The 22,158-nt window shown below is 46.4% G+C and overlaps 1 protein-coding gene across 2 annotated transcripts; it reads right to left on the bottom strand.

The window, feature by feature from the left end:
• Window positions 1–113: 113 nt before the first annotated feature.
• On the bottom strand, window positions 114–21,508 carry CNR2 (cannabinoid receptor 2). 2 transcript variants are annotated; one of them, XM_072750780.1, is made up of 3 exons: window positions 21,296–21,457; window positions 7,540–7,752; window positions 114–2,442 (listed from the first exon to the last, which is right to left on the bottom strand). In XM_072750780.1, exon 3 carries the CDS (start codon window positions 2,395–2,397, stop codon window positions 1,315–1,317), a length of 1,083 nt encoding a protein of 360 aa, XP_072606881.1. In that variant the 5' UTR covers window positions 2,398–2,442; window positions 7,540–7,752; window positions 21,296–21,457; the 3' UTR covers window positions 114–1,314. The 2 variants fall into 2 exon arrangements, with proteins under 2 accessions (XP_072606881.1, XP_025868322.1); XM_026012537.2 differs by lacking the exon at window positions 7,540–7,752 and having other exon boundaries at window positions 21,296–21,508.
• Window positions 21,509–22,158: the final 650 nt, after the last annotated feature.

Raw genomic sequence — 22,158 nt, 5'->3', positions numbered from 1 at the left:
AAGCCCCGTTAGACAGAGTCTCATTTATGGATGTACAACCATTTATGGCTAACACAAAGCCTGGCACATATTTGTGAGATGGGTGCATGAGTGAATGAATAGTAGACACCTTGTCTTGGAAATATTAAATGAATATTTTTAATTTTCATGTTTAATCAATGTCTTTCCTTTTATTCTATGGTCCCACATCATTGCATTAGAACTCCTCTGTTATCCTCCCCACCAACAACAGTTTCTCTTGCCTATTGTTTTAAGTAAGCTTCTTTGGTAGGAATCTACCTTCCCTGACATGTAAGATATGGGTGACCTGAAATCTTCAAAGGCATGGGACTGCATTCTTGCTTGAGATAATGGACTGTGGGATGCCAGTCCCATACCTGGCACATTGTAAGGGAATTTCCCCCTTCTCCTACTTGCTCTGCTTATTTTTTTGTTATACAGGTGTGGAGGAGACAAAGGAGCTGAACTGAGGGGCAACCAGGAACAATATGGGGGTTTATGAAATCTTAGTGAATGTCTTCCTTTTTCTTGGAGTTGTATTAGACTGGGCCATTGCCTGCTTCCAGTGGAAGGACTATAGAGGGTCCATAAAATTCTCCGAAAATTCTGTGTCTCAACCAGTCCCAGCTTCCTCTGTATTCCCCAGGGACCTAGAAGGTCACAGTGACTGTGAGTGGAGATTATCAGGGTGTCAAGTGGGGCCATTGCCCTAATAACAAGATTCCCTGAACTAGAGGCTTGTCAATTACCTGTGAAAGAGATGAATCAACACGCTTAATCCTTATTATATCAAAGTTTTTGGTCCTCAGCAAGCAAAGGTGACAGAAAGTGCGGTCTTTCATAGCCTTAGAACCAAGGATGTCCCAACAATGAAGCAAGAACATTGTTGGCCAGCTATCCTACCTGACATCTTGAGATATCAAGAACATAATCCATTCACCTTCTAGATTTCCTCTGAGTTCCTCTTTGGTGAGCCTACAGGCTCCCTCTGGGTCCTGGGGTCTCTGGAGGATGCAAACACTAAGCTATTTTTGTTGGGGAGGTTCTGTAATCTGAACGTGCACTGAGCCTGCACAATCATCTCGCCCACCTTGCCACTCCTCACAGGGTCTAGCTATCCAACAGTCTCATGCAAATAGGCACAGCCAGGCCACCTGCCAGGTGTTAGAGACATCAGTTACCAACAAAAAGGGGTAAGTGTCTAAGCCCCTGGAGCCTGACTCAAGTAAGACAATAGGGTCAAGGCTGCTCTCTTTCCCCTGAGGAGTGAAGTGATTCTGACTCAGCTGGTTTAAAACTGTGGAAGAGGTGTCATCAGCAATCAGGGCAGTTTAGGCCTCTGAAATCTGGCCATGGGGTGATTTTCACATCAGCCTCTGTCTCAGTGACTGAGGACCTTGGGACTTCTTTGTTTCCTTCAAGCCCAAGTCTCCTCAGATGCCTTCTCCAGTGGGCCAGGCAGTGGTAGGCAGAGGAGCGGATCTCCCCACTCCGCAGGGCATAAATAATGGGGTTGATCATGGAGTTGACAAGACAGAGCAAGGAGCAGAAGGCGAAGACCTTCTTGACCTGGTCACTTAGGGTAGTGGTCAGGCTGTAGACCATGAGGGCCAGTACCGGGAGCCAGCATATGAAAAGGACAGCCAGCACCACCCCCAGGGTCTTGGCCAACCTCACATCCAGCCTCATTCGTGCCATCCCTGGCACCTGCCTGTCCTGGTGTTCAGCCAAGCTGGCTACATGCTGATGGGCCTTCCACAGGACATGCCCATAAGTGTAGATGATGCCAAAGAAGAGGAAGGCAACGAACAGGAGCCAACCCAGCAAATAGTCATTGGGGATCAGGGGGAAAAGCTCAGAGCAGGGATTGGGACAGCAAGTCCATCCCATAAGGGGCAAGTAGGAGACCAATGCAGAGAGGGCCCACATGATGCCCAGGGTTGCCAGGGCCCTCCCACAGGTGAGTAGGGCTTTGTATGTAGATGGATGGCACAGGCAGAGGTAGCGGTCAATGGCGGTCAGCAGTAGGCTGCCTACAGAGGCTGTGAAGGTCATGGTCACGCTGCCAATCTTCAGTAGGAAAACAGCCTTGGAATCCATGCCATGGAAGACGTGGAAATTTACAAAGTTGCAAGCAAAGATCACACTGGCCAGGAAGTCAGCCACAGCCAAGCTGCTAATGAACAGGTATGAGGGCTTCCTGCGGAGCCGGTGGGAGGACAGGACCAGGTAGAGGACGGCCAGGTTCTCCAGGGCACTTAGCAGGGCGAGGGAGGTGCATAGCACCGCAACAGCTATCCTTTGGGAACTGTTCAGGACCATGTATTCCTTCATGGGGTTGAAATCCAGGGCATCCTTGCAGCCGTTGGCTGCCTCCATCACCCCGCGGCTCTCCATGGGGTGGGTCCCTTGGCTGCTGCTGGGCTTGCCTCGAAGCCTTTGCTGCAGCACAACGAGAAGAAGAAAGGAGTCCTTTTCAATTAGCGCAATAATGACTTCACACAACCAACAGCTCTAGGCAAACCCTTTATCTGTGTGGGTGGATCATATGTTGAAAATAGCAATGTATATCTGGGTCCTCTATATTATGCCCTCAATCCGTTCTACTGGGTCAGTAGGTCTGTACTGGTTGCCTTGGGAGTGGTATGTGGGAATTCAAGAAGCAGAAGTGGCCTGCAAGATTTTTGGTCTTTTGTTTCCAAAAAGACCAATCCTGAGACTTCCCATTGAAAGTAAGAGAAATCTCTGAGGCTCAAAAACCACAAGGAAATCAAAACCAAGAAAAAAATGGAATCCAGAACGATAAGATGGAGGGGATTTTTCTGTTGATGTTCTGCTCTGTTTTGTTTGCCCATTTTGGTAAGTAAGATGCTGCAGTTTTGACAACAAAGACAAAACTTTTTGGCTTCACACCAGCAGAGTTGCCAGATAAGATATAAGAATCCAGATAAATCTAAGTGACAGATAATTAATCTTTTTTTTATATATGAGTATGTCCTAAATATTGAAAAACACCAAACCAGGGTACCCAAGTCTTGTATGGGACATCATTAGATATTGTTAGAAAGCAAACTTGAATTTTCTCTGGAGGAATATACTTTCTAGCCAAGTCACTAGAATTTTTGTTCCACTAGAATTTAAGTTCCATGAGGTCAGGAACTATTTTGTCCACTGATACAAATGATGGCTGCAGCGCCGCAGGTTCCCGCAGCCTTTTTTTTTTTTTTTTTTTTTTTTTTTGTCTGTTTGTGCTTTTAATGAAGGGAGGTACAAAATGCTTCCACACAAAAGAATGTTTTACATACTTATTAGCATGATGATGAATGTAAAATTAGGAACACATCGTTAAACCTCAAAACTACAAAGTTTCCTGCAACATAAGATAATGGAAAAGGCTCCTTAAATTTTTACCTGCCACCTTTATTATTAAAGTTCTAAGTGGTATTGGGGGAGGAGCAACGACCAAAAAACAGGTTCTTTTCAGCTGTGTTCAAGAAGTCAAATGAAGCTGTATGGCAAGGACTGTGGGACTGTGAAGTTTCTCCAAAAGGGCTTTTAGATGACCACATCACAAACTTCAAAAGTATTAATAACATACAGGAAAGCTGAATTTAAAACTTGTCTGAAAGCCCAGAAAGCAGCTAAGATATCTCACCTTTGAGAATTTAAAAACATTATAAATTGCATTTCCTACAGAGATACTTTTTAAAGCATGGACGGGACTTTTAAGGATACTGGGAAAACATCAAAGTTTTCATAAAGCTTCAGTAAACACCCCAAGGCACAAGTGTTCAAAACAGCCTATTCACTGAAATGTCACTGCATTCTACTTCCAAAGGTGTAGGTACGTTATGCTTGCAGTGAGAACATTTCATTAGAATAGTCTTAGAATAGTATCTGACACATAATAGGTACTCAGTAAATATTTGTGGACTTGCCGTGAAATGAAATTGAATAGTGACTGATTCTTTTCTCAGAAGCTGTTAAATTAATAGAATGTATAAGGTTTGAACATGCAATTAACAACGTGGATTAAATAGTCATATATGGAACTCAGCACCCAGTCATTGGAGAATGCACATGGTTTTCGAGCAAGTGTGGACATTTACCAAAACTAAGTCTTAGGTGAAAAGTAAATTCAACAAATTTAAAATAATCTCTGACATACAAACCATGTCCTCTGACCACAGTGCAATTTGTTAAGAAATCAAGAACTTAAACAATATAACAGACTTCATAAACACAAAGATTTAAAAGACACACTCCTGCATAATTCTTGGGTCAAAAATCATAAAGGGAATTAGGAAATACTTTGAATTGTGGGTTCTAAAATATATATTTTATTTATTTGAGAGAGAAAGCATGAACAGAGGGGAGGGGAGAGGAGGAGGGGCAGGGAGAAGCAGACTCCCCTGGAGGCTGCTCCTGGGATCATGACCTGAGCCAAAGGCAGAAACTTAACTGACTGAGTTACCCAGGAGACCAGAAATGTTTAGAACTGTAACACTAAAATCTGTGGGATGAAAAATAAATAAATAAATAAATAAATAAATAAATAAATAAATAGATAGATAATAAATAAATAAATAAATAAAATCTGTGGGATGTATCTGAGCAGCCCGGAAAAGGAAATATATAGCCCTTCATGCTCAGAATAGAAAAAGGACAAATGCGATAAACAGCACAAAATTAGAATAAGAACAACAGCATAAACAAAAAGCAAGCAGAAGACAGAAATAATAAGACCAGAAATTAATGACATAGGAAAACCCATGGAGACTAGAAAGAAGTGAAAAGACTGAAACCAGGTTTTGTTTTTGTTTTTGTTTTTTTTTTTAAGATTTCATTCATTTATTTGAGAGAGAGAGAGAGAAAGGATGAGTTGGGGGAGGATGTGGAGGGGGAGGGAGAAGCAGACACCACTGAACAGGGAGCTGGGGAGGGACGGGGGCCTGGATCCCGGGACCCTGAGATCATGACCTGAGTGGAAGGCAGATGCTTAACTGACTGAGCCACCCAGGTGCCTCTGAAGCTCGTTTTTTTGAAAAGATAATAAAACAGACAAGCCTCACATCAGATTTCTCAAGAAAAAAGAGAACCCATACACAAGAATAATAACGGCATGAAAGAGAAATGGTCAGTGATCCTTAGAAAAGATGTCTCACCTCAGTGGCAACCAGAACAGAAATGCAAGTTTCCCTCCCATCAGATGGGTGAAAAATTAAACCTGCCGTTGTTGGCACAACGATTGTGGAGAGCAGTTGGGTTTGCCCAACTGATGGGGCTGACATGCCACCGCCCTTGGGTGCATCAGCTCCACTCCTGGGAATATGCTCCCAGGGGACTGTGACGTGTGTATAACTGAAGAGGCCGCTACAAGAATGTTCATTTCATTCTCTTGTTCCTTCTTACTCATTGATTCATTCATTCATTTTTAATGTGGCAACTAGAAAATTTTAAGTGACTTGTGGCTCATGTTGTGTCTTCATGGGACAGTGCTAGCCCACACCAATGTGGTGTAGGGCGCGTGGACAGCCGGGGCAGGCCTCACCGCTCAGAGGCCACTGCAGGAAGCCCTGCTGGCTCCACTCTTCCTCCGGATGCTCCATCATTTCCCAGGTAGCTCTACTTCCTTGCACCTTTGCTCACACCTTCACCTCAGGGTTCCTTTTCTCTGGCTGACCTTCCTTCTTTACCTTCCTTCTAGACTCATCTTTCAGCCAGTGAAGCCTTCCTTGATGCTCCATCACAAAGGAAGCTCCCTGCATTACTCTGCTTATGTTGTAACCAGTTCTGCACTAGGCTTTTCTCCAACTGGAACTAACCACCATTTGGATGGTATCGAAATTCTACGAAATAATTTCCACAGCCACAATCTAATGTAATCCATACAACTTTATAGTATACAAATTATGGGTACTGGGGGTGCCTAGTTGGCTCAGTCAGTAGAGCATGTGACTCTTGATCTCAGGGTCAGAAGTTTGAGCCCCACAATGGGTGTAGAGTTCACTTTAAAAAAAATAAAATAAGGGGGCACCTAGGTGGTTCAGTTAAGCGGTTCAGTTCAGCTCAGGTCATGATCTCAGGGTCCTGGGATCTAGCCCCAGGTCAGGTTTCATGCTCAGCACGGAGTCTGCTTGGGATTCTCTCTCCCTCTCTCTCTGCTCCTTCCCCTGCTCGTGCATACTCTCTAAATAAATAAATAAATAAATAAATAAATAAATAAATAAAATCTAAAAATAAATGAATGAGTGAATGAATAAAATAAAATAAAATTATGAGTATTGTTATTTCACAGGTAAAATGGGCTCAGAGATATTAAATCACTTGGCAGAGGCCCCACAGCTTGTCAAGGTCAGAGACTGAGCCTTCATTATTTCTGGTCTTTTCAGTGCCTTGCATAATGCCTACATACAGTAGGTGCTCAAAAACTCCCTAACGAATGAACCCCAGTTGAATGGCAAGGAGCTGGACCCCAAGGGAGAGTGTTGGAGGGAGTGTAGCACATCCTCCTGCAGCTTGAAATTCCAGCCCAGTGGCCTTGTTCAAGATACTGAATGCCTTGGGTTTTTCATTTCTCATTTGTAAGATGGGTTTTGTGAGGATTTCAGTCAATTAATACAATACCCAGAAATGATGATGATGATGATGATTAATATCCTGAGCATCTTCAAAGGGGATAATTCACCTACTCCATGAAGTTTTAAAAATAATATGCCCATCACATTACAAGAGCTCAATAAATGGCAGTTCTTATTATAATCCAGTGATTTTGGGCAGCCCCGGTGGCACAGCAGTTTAGCGCTGCCTGCAGCCCAGGGTGTGATCCTGGAGACCCAGGATTGAGTCCCACATCGGGCTTCCTGCATGGAGCCTGCTTCTCCCTCTGCCTGTGTCTCTGCCTCTCTCTTCGCTCTCTCTGAATGAATGAATAAATAAATCTTTAAAATATATATATAATCCAGTGATTTTAAAGTTTTTGGGAGAGCAGAACAATTTTACAATTGATGGAACTTCTATTCCTAAGTTAGGTAAAGTCTGAGTTCATATCACCTATGCCCTGTCTTCAAGGCAGTCCGAGGAACAGATCGAAACCCTCTCATCTAATCCAGCTCCATCATTTTAGCATCGAGAAAACAGTCCAGGGATGGGGGAGTAATCTCCTGAGGTCACCCAACAAAACAGCAGCAGAGCTGGAATGAGATTTCACATCCTCCAAGTCACAAGATAAGACCCTTGTTCTGTAGACACAGAGGTGACCCTGCCTATAGAAGCTTGCGATGGTGCCTTTGTCTGAGACAGAAAGCTATTGCTGAATGTTGCTAAAGTCACACCTGAGTGAGACAGGAAATGGTGCCAGCTTCGTTCTTAGCTCTGGTCATGAATGAGTGACAGACAGTGCAAGCCTTCCTCAGTTCCCATGTCCCCACTCTGCCACTTCTGGAACCTTCCTCCCTGCACCCCGCTGTCCCAGCCAAACTCCCCCTCTCTCCAGATTTCTCTTAGGAAACAGCCTCCTCCCATCAGAGAGTGGCTTACCTTATGCAGAGTCCAGCCTAGAAGAGGGATGCCAGGGTGGTGGCTGCCGGTATTTAGTGCTTCACCCAAGTCTGGTGTGGCCACCAACCTGTGGTATTGTCCAAATTAGATAAGGGCAGGAAATGCAGGCCTTTTGATGGAGAGCCTAACAAGACAACATCCGACAGCAACAGGATGCACACAGCACCAGGAAATGCAGGAAGCCTGGCTTCCCTATGGAAAAATAGAAATACCTTCTGGAATCAGAGCATCTGGCTCCTAGATGGGCCTTCTTCCAGGGCAAGGACTTAGGTCTGAGTGCCCAGCACAGAGGGAGACCCAGTGTGAGCGGTGTTGCAGGGTACTAGTTCCACCTCTGCCATGGCTGGTCACGTGACTCTGGGCAAGTCCCTTTGACTTTCTGAGCCCCTTTTCTCACATATGAAATGACAATGACAATACCTATCTCATTCTCCTTAGAAAAAAACAATTGGCTGATGACCTCTACCCTGGCTTTTTCAAAGGGGTATGCTGTGATGGGTATCAATCCTTTCAAGGCGTGCAGAATACTTTATGTCTGTGCATTCGTTAAGAGAAAGGGTTCATATTTTTTAATCACTGTGTCTGTGGAGTTTCAAATAGTAACAAGCACTGAGGCACACCAAACCATTTCGTGACCTGACTGTACAAATGCATGATTTTTTTTAAAAAGATTTTTATTTATATAGAGAGAGAGGCAGAGACACAGGCAGAGGGAGAAGCAGGCTCCATACAGGGAGCCCAATGTGGGACTCGATCCCGGGTCTCCAGGATCACACCCCGGGCTGCAGGCGGCACTAAACCGCTGCACCACCAGAGCTGCCCTACAAATGCATGATTAAAAGAGAACCAACCAACCAACCAACCAACCAGCCAAGTGCCATCCCCACCCAAGAACAGTGCCAAAGCCCCCAAACTACCTGACACTCTTTTCTTCGACAGCATGTCGGTGCTCAGTGGGTAAGGTGGACCTGGAGCCTGCAGCCTGACCTATACTGATGCTGAGTGTCTGGGAAAGGAAACTTCAGGTGAGGAGGTAGGAGGAGGGGGTTGCCCCTGGGGGGTTTTCCTACTTGAACTGAAAGTGTGAAGTGAAAAAAGGAGTGCCATAGTAACAGCTGCCCCCGCATTCCTGGTATTTAAAGCCCAAGGCACACCAGGGACAAGGTGTGAGGTGAGGTGAACTGAACGTGACTCTGATTGTGGCCACTATACCAGCAGTGAAAAGCCAAGACTGAGGGCAAGAGCCATCATTTTTCCCTTTGACCTAGAGTTGGAGGGTCTGGGTTCCAGTTCCTGTTCTGCTATAGAGTGTCTTTGGGCAGCTCCCTTCTCCTTTCCGGATCTTTCTTTTCTCATCTCTAAAGCAGGTGGGTAGGCTCAGGGTTAAGCATCTGCCTTCGGCTCAGGTCATGATCTTGGGGTCCTGGGATAGAGCCCCACATGGGGCTCCCTGCTCAGCGGGGAGTCTGCTTCTCCCTCTCCCTCTGCCATGCCCCTGCTTGTGCTCTCTGGCTCTCTCTCTGTAAAATAAATACATAAAAAAATAGTAAAAAAATAAAGCAGGTGGGTAGACTGGGTGACTCCTTAGGTTGAATTCAACCACGTTGAATCCCAGTGTTGCAGGTTTTGTGCCCAGACCTCCCTGGATTCCAATCCAGCTCTCTACTTGAAAGGGCCATGTGACATTGGGCGAGTTACTTCATCTCTCTGCACATCTGTTTCACTCATCTATAAACTGGGAGAAATACCGCCCATATCACATTGCTGCGCAGATGAAGTAATAGAAGTTTACTAAATTCATGGCACTCCACCTGGCTCAGCACATGTTCAGTGAAAGGCAGGAAGTGACTCAATTGAGTTAGTTTATAGGGTTCCTACAGGATTCTGTGTTTGAGTCTTGTCTGAGCTTCATCTGAGAGCTGAGGCAGATAGAAAGATCTCCATTCACTTTCAGCTGACACTTTATCCCCATGAAGGTCAAAATATAAAAATATATAAAAATAAAAACCTGTTTGACCTGCATGGGTCAAAGCCCATGCAGGCTGGGCTCTTGGTATTGTGTCCAGCTGTAGGAAAGGAAATCATGAGGCCTTCCTTCCACATTTCTTCTCCTAGTTCCCCTCTATGCTTAATAGCACTTGACTACAAGTTGCCAGGAAGTTCTCTGGAGTTTTGGGCTATTGGCCTTTGCCCAAATCTTATCTATTTTTTTCAAGTCCTATATCAAGGCCACCTTCTCCAGGAAGCATTCTCTGGTTTCCCCTAACCCCTTCAGGTGGATGAAACTCATTGCTGCATGGATCACTGTCTACCTTCTACTATTTGTATCAATAATATTTGTCTCCTCTTGCTTCCTGGACTGTGAGCTCCTAGTTTAAGAGTAGAATCTGGATCAGGGAGTGATGACATCTTTGTATTCTAGTCCCTTCTCACACTGAAACAAAGTTTTTTTAATGAGGGGTTCCGTCCAAGCTGAGCTAAGCAGTCTTTAGGGAGGTGGAAGTCAGCCCAGTTAAGTGAGACAATTAGATGGTCTCTAAACCACCATTCCCTGTTCCCAAGCCATGACTGATATTGCCCATTGGGACTCATCCTGAGCCTCACCCTGAGCATCTCACCATAGCACTGCTTACCCAGGGAACCAGACTTCTGGAAAGAGGTGGGAACCACAAACAGCAGGTCTAAAGCAGAAAGTGAACTAAAAGGTTGGCAACTCTCCAGGCTCTTGACCTTGTAAATAGACCACTACGGTAGTCATCCAAGCGGGGGTGGAACAGCATGTGTGTGAAGGAACTTAAAATCTCTCCAGTGGCATATGTCCCAGGAGAAGGCAAAGTATGGAAATTGTCCTAGGGGACAGATGCAAAGGGCCGCCCTGGCAGATTTCTTTAATATATTTCTCCTGGGATTTCTAGCACGTGAGCACCTGGCCTGGCATAAAGGAGGCACTTAAGTATTTTAAAATCAACTTATTGAATAAATGAATGAACAAAATGAATGAAAAAAAAACTGAATGATGAATGAACAAATGAAATGAACAAATGAATGAAAAATGAATGAACAAAAAACTCATTGAATAAATGAATGAACAAATGTCCACTGGGGAAAAAGCAGGCTTTTTCAGAGAGACTTTGTGTTTCTTTTCCCCAGCTGCCAGGAAGCTCAGAACTAAATCCGATGCAAGCCTGTGGGTCATTCAAGGTTGGTTCCTGATTCATTTCTTCTTCTTCTTCTTCTTCTTCTTCTTCTTCTTCTTTTTTTTTTTTTAGTGGTTTCTAATGCTCTGCTATTATTTCCACTGCCCTAACTTATAATATAGGCCACCTCCAGTCCTTTAAGGAAAGAATTTGTAATTTATAGAACTGGCATAAAGGATCATCATTAAGGCCATTCTCGGGATCCCTGGGTGGCGCAGTGGGTTGGCGCCTGCCTTTGGCCCAGGGCGCGATCCTGGAGACCTGGGATCGAATCCCAAATCGGGCTCCCGGTGCATGGAGCCTGCTTCTCCCTCTGCCTGTGTCTCTGCCTCTCTCTCTCTCTGACTATCATAAATAAATAAAATAGCAAAAATTAAAAAAAAAAAACCATAAGGCCATTCTCAAATGTCCGTCTAGTGGTTGGCGAAGAAACTCACCCTCCCTGAGTCTTCCCTGTGGGGCTGGAAGAGTCTGTCTGCTGTCCACTCACCGTTCATCGCTCCCACCCAGGGTCTGCGGGGTCGTCACCACCTGTTGTCTGGACATTTGTTCTCCCTGGGCCTTCCTCCTTTATCGATCTGTATCATCTCCAGCCTCCCTCCTGGAAGGAATTAAGCTTGATGGTGTCTGAGGCCTCTTTCCACGACAGCAAAGGTGAAGGGCCACGGCTTTGGAATAAAACGTTGCTGGCTTCAGATCCCAGCCCTGCTGTGGGTGGGCTGTGTGACCTGGGGGCAAGTTACTCAAGAACTCTGAGCCTCAGTTTCTTCATCTGTGACTGGGGAAACTATTACTACCTGCATTCTCGATGTGCAGATTAAATAATGATTTAAAACAATTAAGCAGGAGTGTGGGTGCCTGAGTGAACTGTAGTGTGTAATGTGAAGAGGGTCCCAAGTTAGGATGGATGCTCGGGGTTTGAGCCTGGCTCTGGCTTCAGTCGATTCTATGGAGAAGTCACTTTCTCTCCCTCTCTCCAGCACTGCCATCTGAAAAGACGATTGGAGGATAACGATGATGAGGCCTGGCATCGTACTAGCGCTCTCAGCACATTATCTCATTTAGACCTCAAAACAGCCCTGCAAAGCTGGTATAATTATTTTCTGTATTGTACAGATGAGGAAATTGGGGTCCAGAGATTAAGAAGCTTGCTAGGGGTGCTGGGAACCCACGCTTTTGTTCATTTCTTCAAAGACCAGGGTCCCATCCTGTTGTTTTACCTTCTTTAATTCTTGGTAATTAACTGACTAATCTGAAGTCTCCACATGGGACAATTTTGTTGAGTCTTTTCAGATATCTTCCTTTTTTCTACTACCTTTCGCCCCAGCAACTTCCTTTTTAGAGGATGAACTAATAATGCCCACATCCATACCATATTTGACAGCTTGCACAGTGGGGCAGAGCTTGTGATTGTTATCTGAGACAGGTAGCGTTTCTTGAACAAATGGGTTTGGAGAGGGCACATCACCCAAAAATTCACAGCAAGTGACAGGCAAAGCTAGGACCTGAGCCCTTGTGCTATGACAGAGTCAGGTTGGTAAAGGGACAGGATCTAATGCATGACCCTGCCCAGGGTGATTGCCCAAACAACTGGCACAGGCAATCTTTGGTCTTTAGCCCCAGGAGCAAAATTGTCGCTTCCTGGCTTTTTCTTCTTCTGACCAATTTCACTCAGTATTGCCTCCATTGCTACATTAACAGGTCTAGACTTTCGTCTTATCTCCACCAACCTGGTGAAATCCTGATCTCCTGAGACCCAAGGATTTGCCAGTCAGGCTCTTCGGCTTTAGAGTCAGACAGACCTGACTTCTAGTCCTGGCACAAAGTGTTCGCTCTATGACCTCAGATGAAGTCACTCACTTGTTTTCCTTAGTTTCCTCATCTGTAAAATGGGGATAACAAATTGTACGTACTTTATTGGCAGTAGTGAGGCACAAGAATTGAGACAGCATCATGCTTAATACAGTGCCTGGGCCACAGTAAGCCCTCCATTGTTGGCTGATTATACATAATATAATCTGTAATCTATATTATAGAGATATTATATATATATATAATATGCATGCATATTACAGCTTTCCCCTCACTCTTCCAAGTTCTTTGCTAATTGGCACCAAATGAGAGTGACATCATCTCTGTCATGCTCTTGGGCTGGTGGAGGCGGGGTCAAGGAGGAAGGCTGAAAGGCAGGAGGGAGCAGGGGACAGAGTTAGGAGAGCAGAGAGAGAAGATTCTGTTTCCATTCAGGATGTCTGGGGTTGAGTGAACGGGAAGCTGAGAGTGTGCTGGGGAGCCTGATGGATTATTAACCAGGCTGGGGGAAAGATGTTGGCCCTGGACCAAGGAGACAGGATTCTGGTTCCGTCTGGGGTGGCACTGATGGCTGAGTAACCTCAGGCAAAACTGTCCTCTTCTCTGTATGCCCATCTGCTCCATGAATGGGTTTTCGATGGCACCTCAAAGTGTCTTTCCAACTTGAAAGTCGTGCAATTAACCACATGGGGCAGGGCAGTGTTGTCAGGTTGCAGAAGAGCTGGCCTGAGAAGCCTGCTCAGGAAAGCCTAGAGGAGGAGTACTCAGACTCTGCACTCTCAGTACCCCCTTTACCATCCTAAAAGTTACCCAGACCGTACAGGGCTCTCGCTGAGGTAGGCGAGAGGCGTCCTTTATTATTTACAGTGTTAGAAAATAAAACTGAAAACTTAAAAAAAATATGTCGAATGAACCTATTACATGCTAATAGAAATGATGTATTTTTAATGAAAAATTTTGGGGGGAACCTCTTAATTGTCTGGAATCTTTGCTTCTGCGTTCAGCCTGTTGCCATATGTCACTCTGGTTAAAGTAGATGAAGAAAATGAATTTGCCACTGTGCTTTAGTACTTCCTTTGTGGCAGGCACTCCAGGCTTTTTACCTGTATTACCTCCTTTATCCTGCGAAGTGCACTTTTGGATAGATTGTCTTATCCATCACCCCTCTTTTTTGAGAGGGAGAGGATCGAGGGGAGGCGCAAAGGGAGAGAAAGAGAGAGAATCTTAGGCAGGCTCCACGCCCAGCACAGAGTCTGATGCAGAGCTTGATCTCACGACCCTGAGATCATGACCTGAGCCGAAATCAAGAGTCAGATGCTTAACCAACTGAGCCACCCAGGCTCCTCTTTCCCTGTTTTAAGGTGAGGAAGCTGAGGCTCAGCTAGATGGATTTGCCCAAGGTCACATGGCTTGCAGGTGGCAGAGCCAGAACTCCGACCTAGGCCTCCATGCTGGTGTGAGACCCCGTCCTCAGAAGGCAGGCCAGTCTGGAGAGGGGCATCTTTCTCATACTTTGAGTAACAATCTCTTCCCTCTACTCTCCATCCTTTCCTCCTTGGACTATTCTCTCCAACCAGGGCCTTCAGCACCGTTAATAACAGGGCAGTAGAATCTCAGCTCCAAGAGAGCAGGTGCTCATCATCCGTTTTGTTCACTGCTGTGTTTCAAGTGCCTGGAACACTGCCTGGCACATAAATAAATATTTGCCAAATGAATTGGTTGAAGGACTTCTCTCTGATACTTGTGAAAATCCTCAAGGAAGGTAACTATCTTCAAGATTTTCAGAGGGGACATCACCGATCTATTTATTTGTAGGGGGGAAGAAGGCTGATGGAGTATATATCAGCGAGAAGGGCATGCCTGGCCTAGCATTTCAGAATGATTCAAAGGATCCTTGGCAAGAGGACTTAGGACAAGCCTTTCAGAGTGTCACCTGCCCGGCTGTAGATGTGAGGGCAAGGGTGGGATCATGGGTGACCCTACCGTAACACTGACAGCTTCTGAGTACCAAGCATGGCTTTGCATGTGAACCCAGGCAATCCTCACAATAAGCAAGGGAGGGCGGTACTATTATCACCGCCTCTGTTTTGTAGACAAGGAGACAGAAGCACAGAGAAGTGACTTGCCTGCGGTCATACAAAAGACCAAGTCCAATTTGAACTCAGGTTCAGGCCCATAATTAAAAAGTGCTCCCAGCTGCTCAGATGGATTCTACAGCTTTCTTCTGGGGGATCTCTATCCTGTTTTGGGGGGGTGGGCTTCTTGAAATTCTGTGAATAACATAAGGACCCCAGTTTCCCATTTCACCAGGTCCCAGGGGTCAGTGTCTTGGGATGGGCTGTCTGATGATGTGTATTTTAGTTCTGTCCCAACAGGGAATTCCCCTGTGATTCAGGGCATGTCACTGATTCTCTGCCCTTCACTTTAATCTTTACAATAGGAATTACAAAGCCTATACCTGTTTTTCAAAGAAAACCTGCTATAGAAAAATTCTGAAGACTCGGTCACACTAAAGTCTAAATGACTAATAACAGGGTGTGGATCTCAATCCCAAGAGTAGGTTGCTACTGGTGAATTGGTCATTGGTCATTGGGAAAAGTGTGTGTGTGTGTGTGTATGTGTGAGCATTGTTAAAGTCACACCTGGAAGTGGCTGGTCATCCCTTCTGACCATGAAGTGCTCTCTGTGAGGCAAACAAGGCCTTATAACCAGGGGGCAGAGGTGTTTGAAAGACAACAAGGACTTTCCAATGGTGGCTTCCCTACTGCAAGAGAGTAGGCAAGGCTTGAAGGGGTGGTGGATACTCTGAGTCCCCTTTGGCTTCCCCCGGCTCCTCTACTTTTTCCTGGCTTGCTGGGAAGCAAAGGTGGAGTCCCTGCCCTTAACCTTCATTCTGGTTCTTTCTAGTGGCAGCAGTGGGGGTTGCAGTTCAGACTGGTTCTCGGAACAGAGGTGGGAGTAGTGGGGTGGCAGAGCTGTGGAGGCCAGTTCTTGAAACACAGTAGTGGTTATGACACTAATAGAGAGTAACACGGTAATGAACGCTTATTGTTTTATCTGTATTAACTCATCTATTCTGCATGACAAGCCAACCAGGGGATTGGTAGCACTCCCATTTTATAATGGAGGAAACTGGCACCAGCAAAGCAGCTGATTCATAAGGCTTGGGACCACTAACATCTGTGTGGTGACAAAGTGGCTAGAGGGTCACAGGGACAGCTGGATGCAGGCTGAGGAATGAATTACACCTGGTGTGGGCAGTGAGGCCATGGAGAGAAGAGGAGAAGCCAGAGATGGGCCAGACATCTGGGGAGGTGATCGTCATGCACACTCCACCTACCCCTTCCTGATAGAGCGAATTATTTCAGACTCGTGGATCTGTTTGCTTTGGGCTCAAGGGCCATTTCTGGCCTGGGATTTGGGATCAGACCCAGCGTACTGATTCCCTCGGTACACTAACTTGCAAGGAGACCTGGATTTCCAGTTCCTGCTTCTGTAAAGAGACGTGGTAAACAGGTAAGGATCAACTGAGAGTCAGAAGGAAATTTACAGGGGGCACCTGGGTGGCTCAGTCCGTCAAGCATGTGACTTCAGCTCAGGTCATGATCTCAGGGTCTTGGGATCAAACCCAGTATCAGGTTTTGTGCTCAGCATGGAGTCTGCTTGTCCCACTGCCCCGACCCCTCCCTTGCTCATGTGCTAGTGATCTCGCTCTCTCTCAAATAAATAAATAAAATCTTAAAAAAAAAAAAGAAGGAAATTTACAGAGATTTAAGAGGCATCCGTGAATCACAATTGTGAGTTCTGATTCTGCCTCTTATTAGATCCGTGGTCTCTTGGGCAAATTGCCTCAGCTCCCTGAGCCTCAGTGTCCTCATCTATAGAATGGGGATAAACCAAAGTACCTCCACTCAAGGCTGTTGTGAGGAGTAAATGGGGTGGGTGGCATGTAGCAGATGCATAGCAGATGCCTGACTGGCACTTAATCTACCTTCAATGAGTGTTAACTATTATGTTTGTTGTCTATGTGCCAGGTTATCTGAGGATCATGCCCCAAGCTGAAAGAGTAAAAGAAAATAGAATGAGGGGGTCAGACTGGAATGTCTCCAATGTCTTCTGACTCAGCAACTGTTTCACAGTGATGTATAATGTTAGAAACTCCATCAGCAATCAGTTGAGCCATGATTTTGTATGGCCCATGAAAAAGGAAGCGATTTTAAGCCAAATGTACTATTTTCAATCAGTTCAAAAATTTCCCTAACATTTATTTTAAACCATGTAAATTGCATGCATGATATGTGAAGATAAATTTTGACTTCTCACTTTCCAAGTGGCATCTGCGCTTGATCCACTTCATATTCACGACAGAAGGGAATGTATGGTTGGTGAACACATATTGAAGCGATGTTTTATTGGGGGACCAAGTGGACATTAAAATAAGCTGAGATGTAACAAGAGAATGGAAGTCACTTTCAAGACCTGAGGGTTTAAGTTCTGGCATTTGACGCCTAAAAAGCTGATCTGTATCCTTTTAGAAGAATCCCAACGTTTGTCATATGCAAGAGAAAATAGATCTCGGGTCCTGATTGGCAAGCATCCTTCTGCATGTGCCCTGCCGGTGTAGATTAACTTTTTGCCCGATATGGGTGAAGAAAGAGCACATATTATTTTCTCTTTTTAACACTCTTTGAAATTTTGGGAAGTGCAAGAATTTCCCTGATATGCTATATAAGAAATGTAAACAGATAAACACAATTTATGAATCCTGAGGTAAATTTGCAGGGAACGTACCATCTTCCTTCTCCTTAGTTCCTTGTGTTTCTGACATCAGAATGCCTTTTGCATCCTGCCTTTCTTTAATCACTGGTTCATTAGGGATATACATTAAATAATAAATGACTAAGAATAAGATCCGATATAAAACCATGTACCAGCCAAAGCCACTCCACTGGCCAAATGATAAACATCCTGGTTGGGAGAAATTAGATCATCATTTGTTTGATGACTACTAACTTCTGCTTTTGATTCTTCTGTTTATCCTAAGAAGCTCTCACACTGAAAAAAGTATCTTTTAAATAGCAAAATCATTATTCATTAATTAATTAAAAAAATGGAACTAAGCTCCATGACCTCCTAATGGTGTGAACCTTCTGGAAAACCTCCCTCCCTGTTGGGCAAAGCTGGTGGAAGGTAGTGAAAACACAGACCTGGGCTTGAGTCCTGTCTCTGCCATTTACCTGATGTGACTGAGCCTTGGTAACCTCATCTGCTAAGTGAGTACTGCTAAGATGGGACTCCTGTGAAGTCTTGGAGAAAGTCCATGACACTTTGTACCCCCTCCCCGTTCTCAGCAGGCTCCCGTCCCCTGCTTTCAGATCTGTCAGATTCCCCTGGGACCCAGGCAGATCCACGGAGACACACAGAGGATGGATTCACTGTCTAGCAGAGGCAATAGTGTGAATGCAGCTGTGGTTCTCAGAGGAACTTTGGGGTGGCCTCAACCCCCCAGGGAGAAAAGGGCAGAGGGGAGGGAGGGAGCCGTGGTGGGAAGAGCTGTCTCTGACTCATTGTGTGAGAAGGAGATTCAGGGCCTCCTTTGTGGGGGGTAGGAGCAGGTGGGGGAGGAGAAGAGAGGCAACAAAGCCCAGAGGAGGCCCAACCCAAGCCATTTCTACCTGGAAGTCTCACCATCATCCTACTGATTTTTTTTTTTAAAGATTTTATTTATTTATTCATGAGAGACACAGGCTGAGAGAGAGAAGCAGAGGCACAGGCAGAGGGAGAAGCAGGCTCCATGCAGGGAGCCCGATGTGGGACTCGATCCCAGGTCTCCAGGATCGCGCCCTGGCCCGAAGGCATGTGCTAAACCACTGAGCCACCCAGGGATCCCCATCCTCCTGATTTGGATGGGATCCTGGCCGCCTGCCTTCCTTCCCATGCTTGGGGAGGAATGACACCAGAGGCTCCTCTCCTTCTGGGCTACCCCATTGATCTGCCTTTTCTACCATTTTCTTTTCTTGGCATTTGGCATCACTTTCCTTGCATGGGGGCAGGGCAGGATACACCCCATGCTCTGTGGACCCTATCTCTCCCCAGGAAGTGGAGGGAAGAGGGAATAATGGTCTTAAATTCTTTTCTGAGCTCAGCTGGAAGAGGGGATGGTTCCTGGAGGCTGCATTGCACCATAGCGCTTTCGAGGCACTCGCCACACCTGTTCTTTTTGGGGGTTCTTGCTGCAGTATAGCTGGTTTCGCATTCAGACAGATCGGGGTTTGAGTCTTGACTTTGCCATATACCACCAGCTATGCAACCTTGCGCAAGGTCTTAATCCTGTGTGAGCTTCAGTTTCTCACCTCTCAGATGTGGGTGGTGACAGTGTGTCTCTCTCATGGGCTGTTGTGAGCCCTGGACAAGAGAAAGCAACAGTGCTAGCAGAGTTCTAGCATGTAGTGAGCGCTCTGGAAGTGTTAAAATAAATGAAATTCCCTTTGAAGCAGGTTGGTAATGCTGTTTTGCTTCATTTTTAGAGTTGGAGAAACTGCAGGTTAAAAAGGTGATGTGGGACATCTGGGTGGCTCAGCGGTTAAGTGTCTGCCTTCAGCTCAGGGCGTGATCCTGGAGTCCCGGGGTCAAGTCCCACATCAAGCTCCCTGCACGGAGCATGCTTCTGTCTCTGCCTGTATCTCTGCCTCTGTGTGTGTGTGTGTGTGTGTGTGTGTGTGTGTGATGAATAGATAAATAAAATCTTAAAAAAAAAAAAAAGGTGATGTGACTCACCCAAGGCCACCTGACATATTGGTGAGGGGGACCTGAGACTCCCACGGGCTCCTGTGACTGACAGCACAGGTTTGGGAGCGCTGAGAGTGGGCCGCACTCTTCCTTGGCCAGGCGACCCTGAAGGTGTCACCATTACCTCTGAGACTTGATTTTCCTTCTCTGTAAGATACAGCTGCCTGTCTCCCTTCAAAGAGTAGCCTTGGGGACGCCTGAGTGGCTCAGTCGTTTAGCACTTGCCTTCAGCCCAGGGCATGATCCTGGAAACCTGGGATCGAGTCCTGCGTCAGGCTCCCTGCATGGGGCCTGCTTCTCCCTCTGCCTGTGTCTCTGCCTCTCTCTGTCTCTGTGTCTCTCATGGATAAATAAATAAAATCTTAAAAAAAAAAAAAAAAAAAAAAGAGAGTAGCCTTGGTGTTTCCTGGCCTCGAGACTTTTTGCAGGAGTTGAGGTAGAAAGCAGAAGCTGTCTGAAGACAGCCCTTTTTTCTGTCCTTTGTAAAAACCTGAGTTTAGTGAGAAGGTGGAGCCGGGGTCCTAGGTGGGTGGGGAGAGGAGCCTACATCTGTGACCCAGAGGAGAAAGGAGAGACAATCATGGGTCCCTTGAGTGTTGATGTCCTGGGCCCTGCTGCCTTGGGGAGATGGTGGGCCTCTGGGTGAAGGTACTGGGTGATAACCCAACCCTGAGGTTGAACCCAAGGCACGGTGGTTTCAAATCTTGGTGAAGAATCTGGACTCGAGGCATGCCAGGGAAGTGGACGGGGCTGGACTTCAGGGGATCAGACTCCTTTGGACAATGGGCATCTATCATAGGAGGAGCCAGGCTGGCATGAAGGTCAGGTCCCTCCCCTGCTATATGCTCTGTATGAGATCCTAGGATTCAATGTGCAATGCTGGAACGTGAAAGAAGCTCCCTATACACTGAGACTCAGTTTCCGACCAGCCCAGTAGGGTGAGAGCCCTGAATCCTATTGAATATGCTTTAATAGGAATGAACAAAAGAACATTCTGTGCACATCTGAGAGCACAGGGTAAGAGTGACAGGTGCAACAAGATAAGGAGGGAAGAGAGGAGACCCTGGAAGGCTCTGCTCGGCTAAGCCATGCTACCACGTTGCCCACAGTAACCACCAGGTCTTAACCCACCAAAAGGTAGAGGATGTGCTTCATTGGTAGAAATCAATATGGGGCCAGGGCCTGCCCAAATTCTCCTGAGCCCCTTCTCTGCCTTATTCCTGATCTTTGTGTCCTCAGGGGGTCTCCCTGCCACCCACTTGAGGGAGAAGCAGCCTGAAGCCTCATCATCCTTATCTCTATTCCAGAGCAGCAGCAGCAGATGGTATGAAGCTCAGAATCTCCAATGAAGCCATTTGCTGAGCCCAGGTGCCCATCTGGTGCCAGCATCATCCAGCCAACCCTCATTGTGGCAGGCCCATGAGTGCTGGTCTCGGGCCCAAAGTCCTCAGAAGAGGGAGCTGAATGGGAAAGAGGGGGACTGATATCCTGAGGCCACGGAGTTACCAGTGCTGAGATTCACCTGGGTGCTGGCGCAGGACACACTCATAAACACTAGTGTCCTGCTGAGTGGAACGTCTGTGGAGTGGACCCCTGGCCTCCTGGACCTAGTGTGGCTCTCACCCTACTGAGCTGTCTGCATGTCAGTGACTGTCTCCTTCTGTCTGGACCCTGGTGGGCCTGCAAAGCTGAATGCTGATTCGTGATCCTGTCCAAGGGTGAGGACGGCACCAGCCCCAAGCCTTCCTGTGACTGGTCCTCACACACCTTGGGAGTCCTCTTCATTCGGCATCAATCTCCTGGCCCCAGTCAGGCCCCCCAGCTTCTTAAATCCCTGGGAGGGGGAGGGGGGAAGTGGGAACCCAGGTTTCAAAGAACACAGGTTTTCTGAAATGAGGAAGAGGTCCCAAATAAAGCAACAATGGAAAGCTACTCACCGTGGTCTGTGGGCTGAGCTTCCTGACCCTGCTGGGTGCTGAGAAGTCCTGGTAGTTGTGCGTTAAGGAGCTGGCCCTGGGTCCCAGTCAGAGCTACTGTTCAACACCCACCCAAGTCAGCTTTCTCTTGCTTTTACTCTTTTTCACAGATGAGTGAGCATGAGGAGGTCTGGCCTTCCGTCCCTCTCACCACTTCCCCTCTGGGTCCCCAGTACCACAGCATTCTGTCCCTGTAATGGTGTTATTTCTCACAAGGAACTCTGACCAGGGAGGGGAGGGGCATCAGTATAGCCCCTGGAGTCAAGGGACTTGGGTTCTAATCCCATGTAGCTCTTATGACCTTGAGCAATTCACTTAATCTTCTTAAACCTTAGTTTCTTCATCTGCAAAATGGAGGTAATGCACCAGCCTTACACAGACCACCTAAAAGGACATTCTGTTCCAATCCCTCTTGCCTATCAGATCAGAACTTTGAAATTCAATGCCTATCGGTGTCCGCTGGAAAACATCAATGGGTGAAGGGTGCTGGTATGGGGCAACAGAGAGTGGTGGGGACAGTGCGGGGACAGGGACATAGGACCCAATCACAGGGGACTGACATCTCTCAGCTACAGCCAAGTCTTGCTACATGGGAATGCAGACCTGAGTGCCAGCTGTCCCAAACATTTGGAACGTGCCACATTTTCCAACAGATAATAGAAATCCTGACTTTTATGTAATGGCTTCCCATTTTTTTTTTAATTTTTATTTATTTATGATAGGCACACAGTGAGAGAGAGAGAGGCAGAGACACAGGCAGAGGGTGAAGCAGGCTCCATGCACCGGGAGCCCGACGTGGGATTCGATCCCGAGTCTCCAGGATC

Source organism: Vulpes vulpes, chromosome 2 (assembly GCF_048418805.1).
Source record: "Vulpes vulpes isolate BD-2025 chromosome 2, VulVul3, whole genome shotgun sequence".
Classification (NCBI taxonomy): domain Eukaryota; kingdom Metazoa; phylum Chordata; class Mammalia; order Carnivora; family Canidae; genus Vulpes; species Vulpes vulpes.
Note: the sequence above shows the minus strand (reverse complement) of the source record. Positions and strands in the feature narration are given on the sequence as shown.

What these genes read in the sequence shown, in the direction of transcription:
- CNR2 (XM_026012537.2), bottom strand. Translation starts at nt 2,397, where the DNA reads ATGGAGAGCCGCGGGGTGATGGAGGCAGCCAACGGCTGCAAGGATGCC.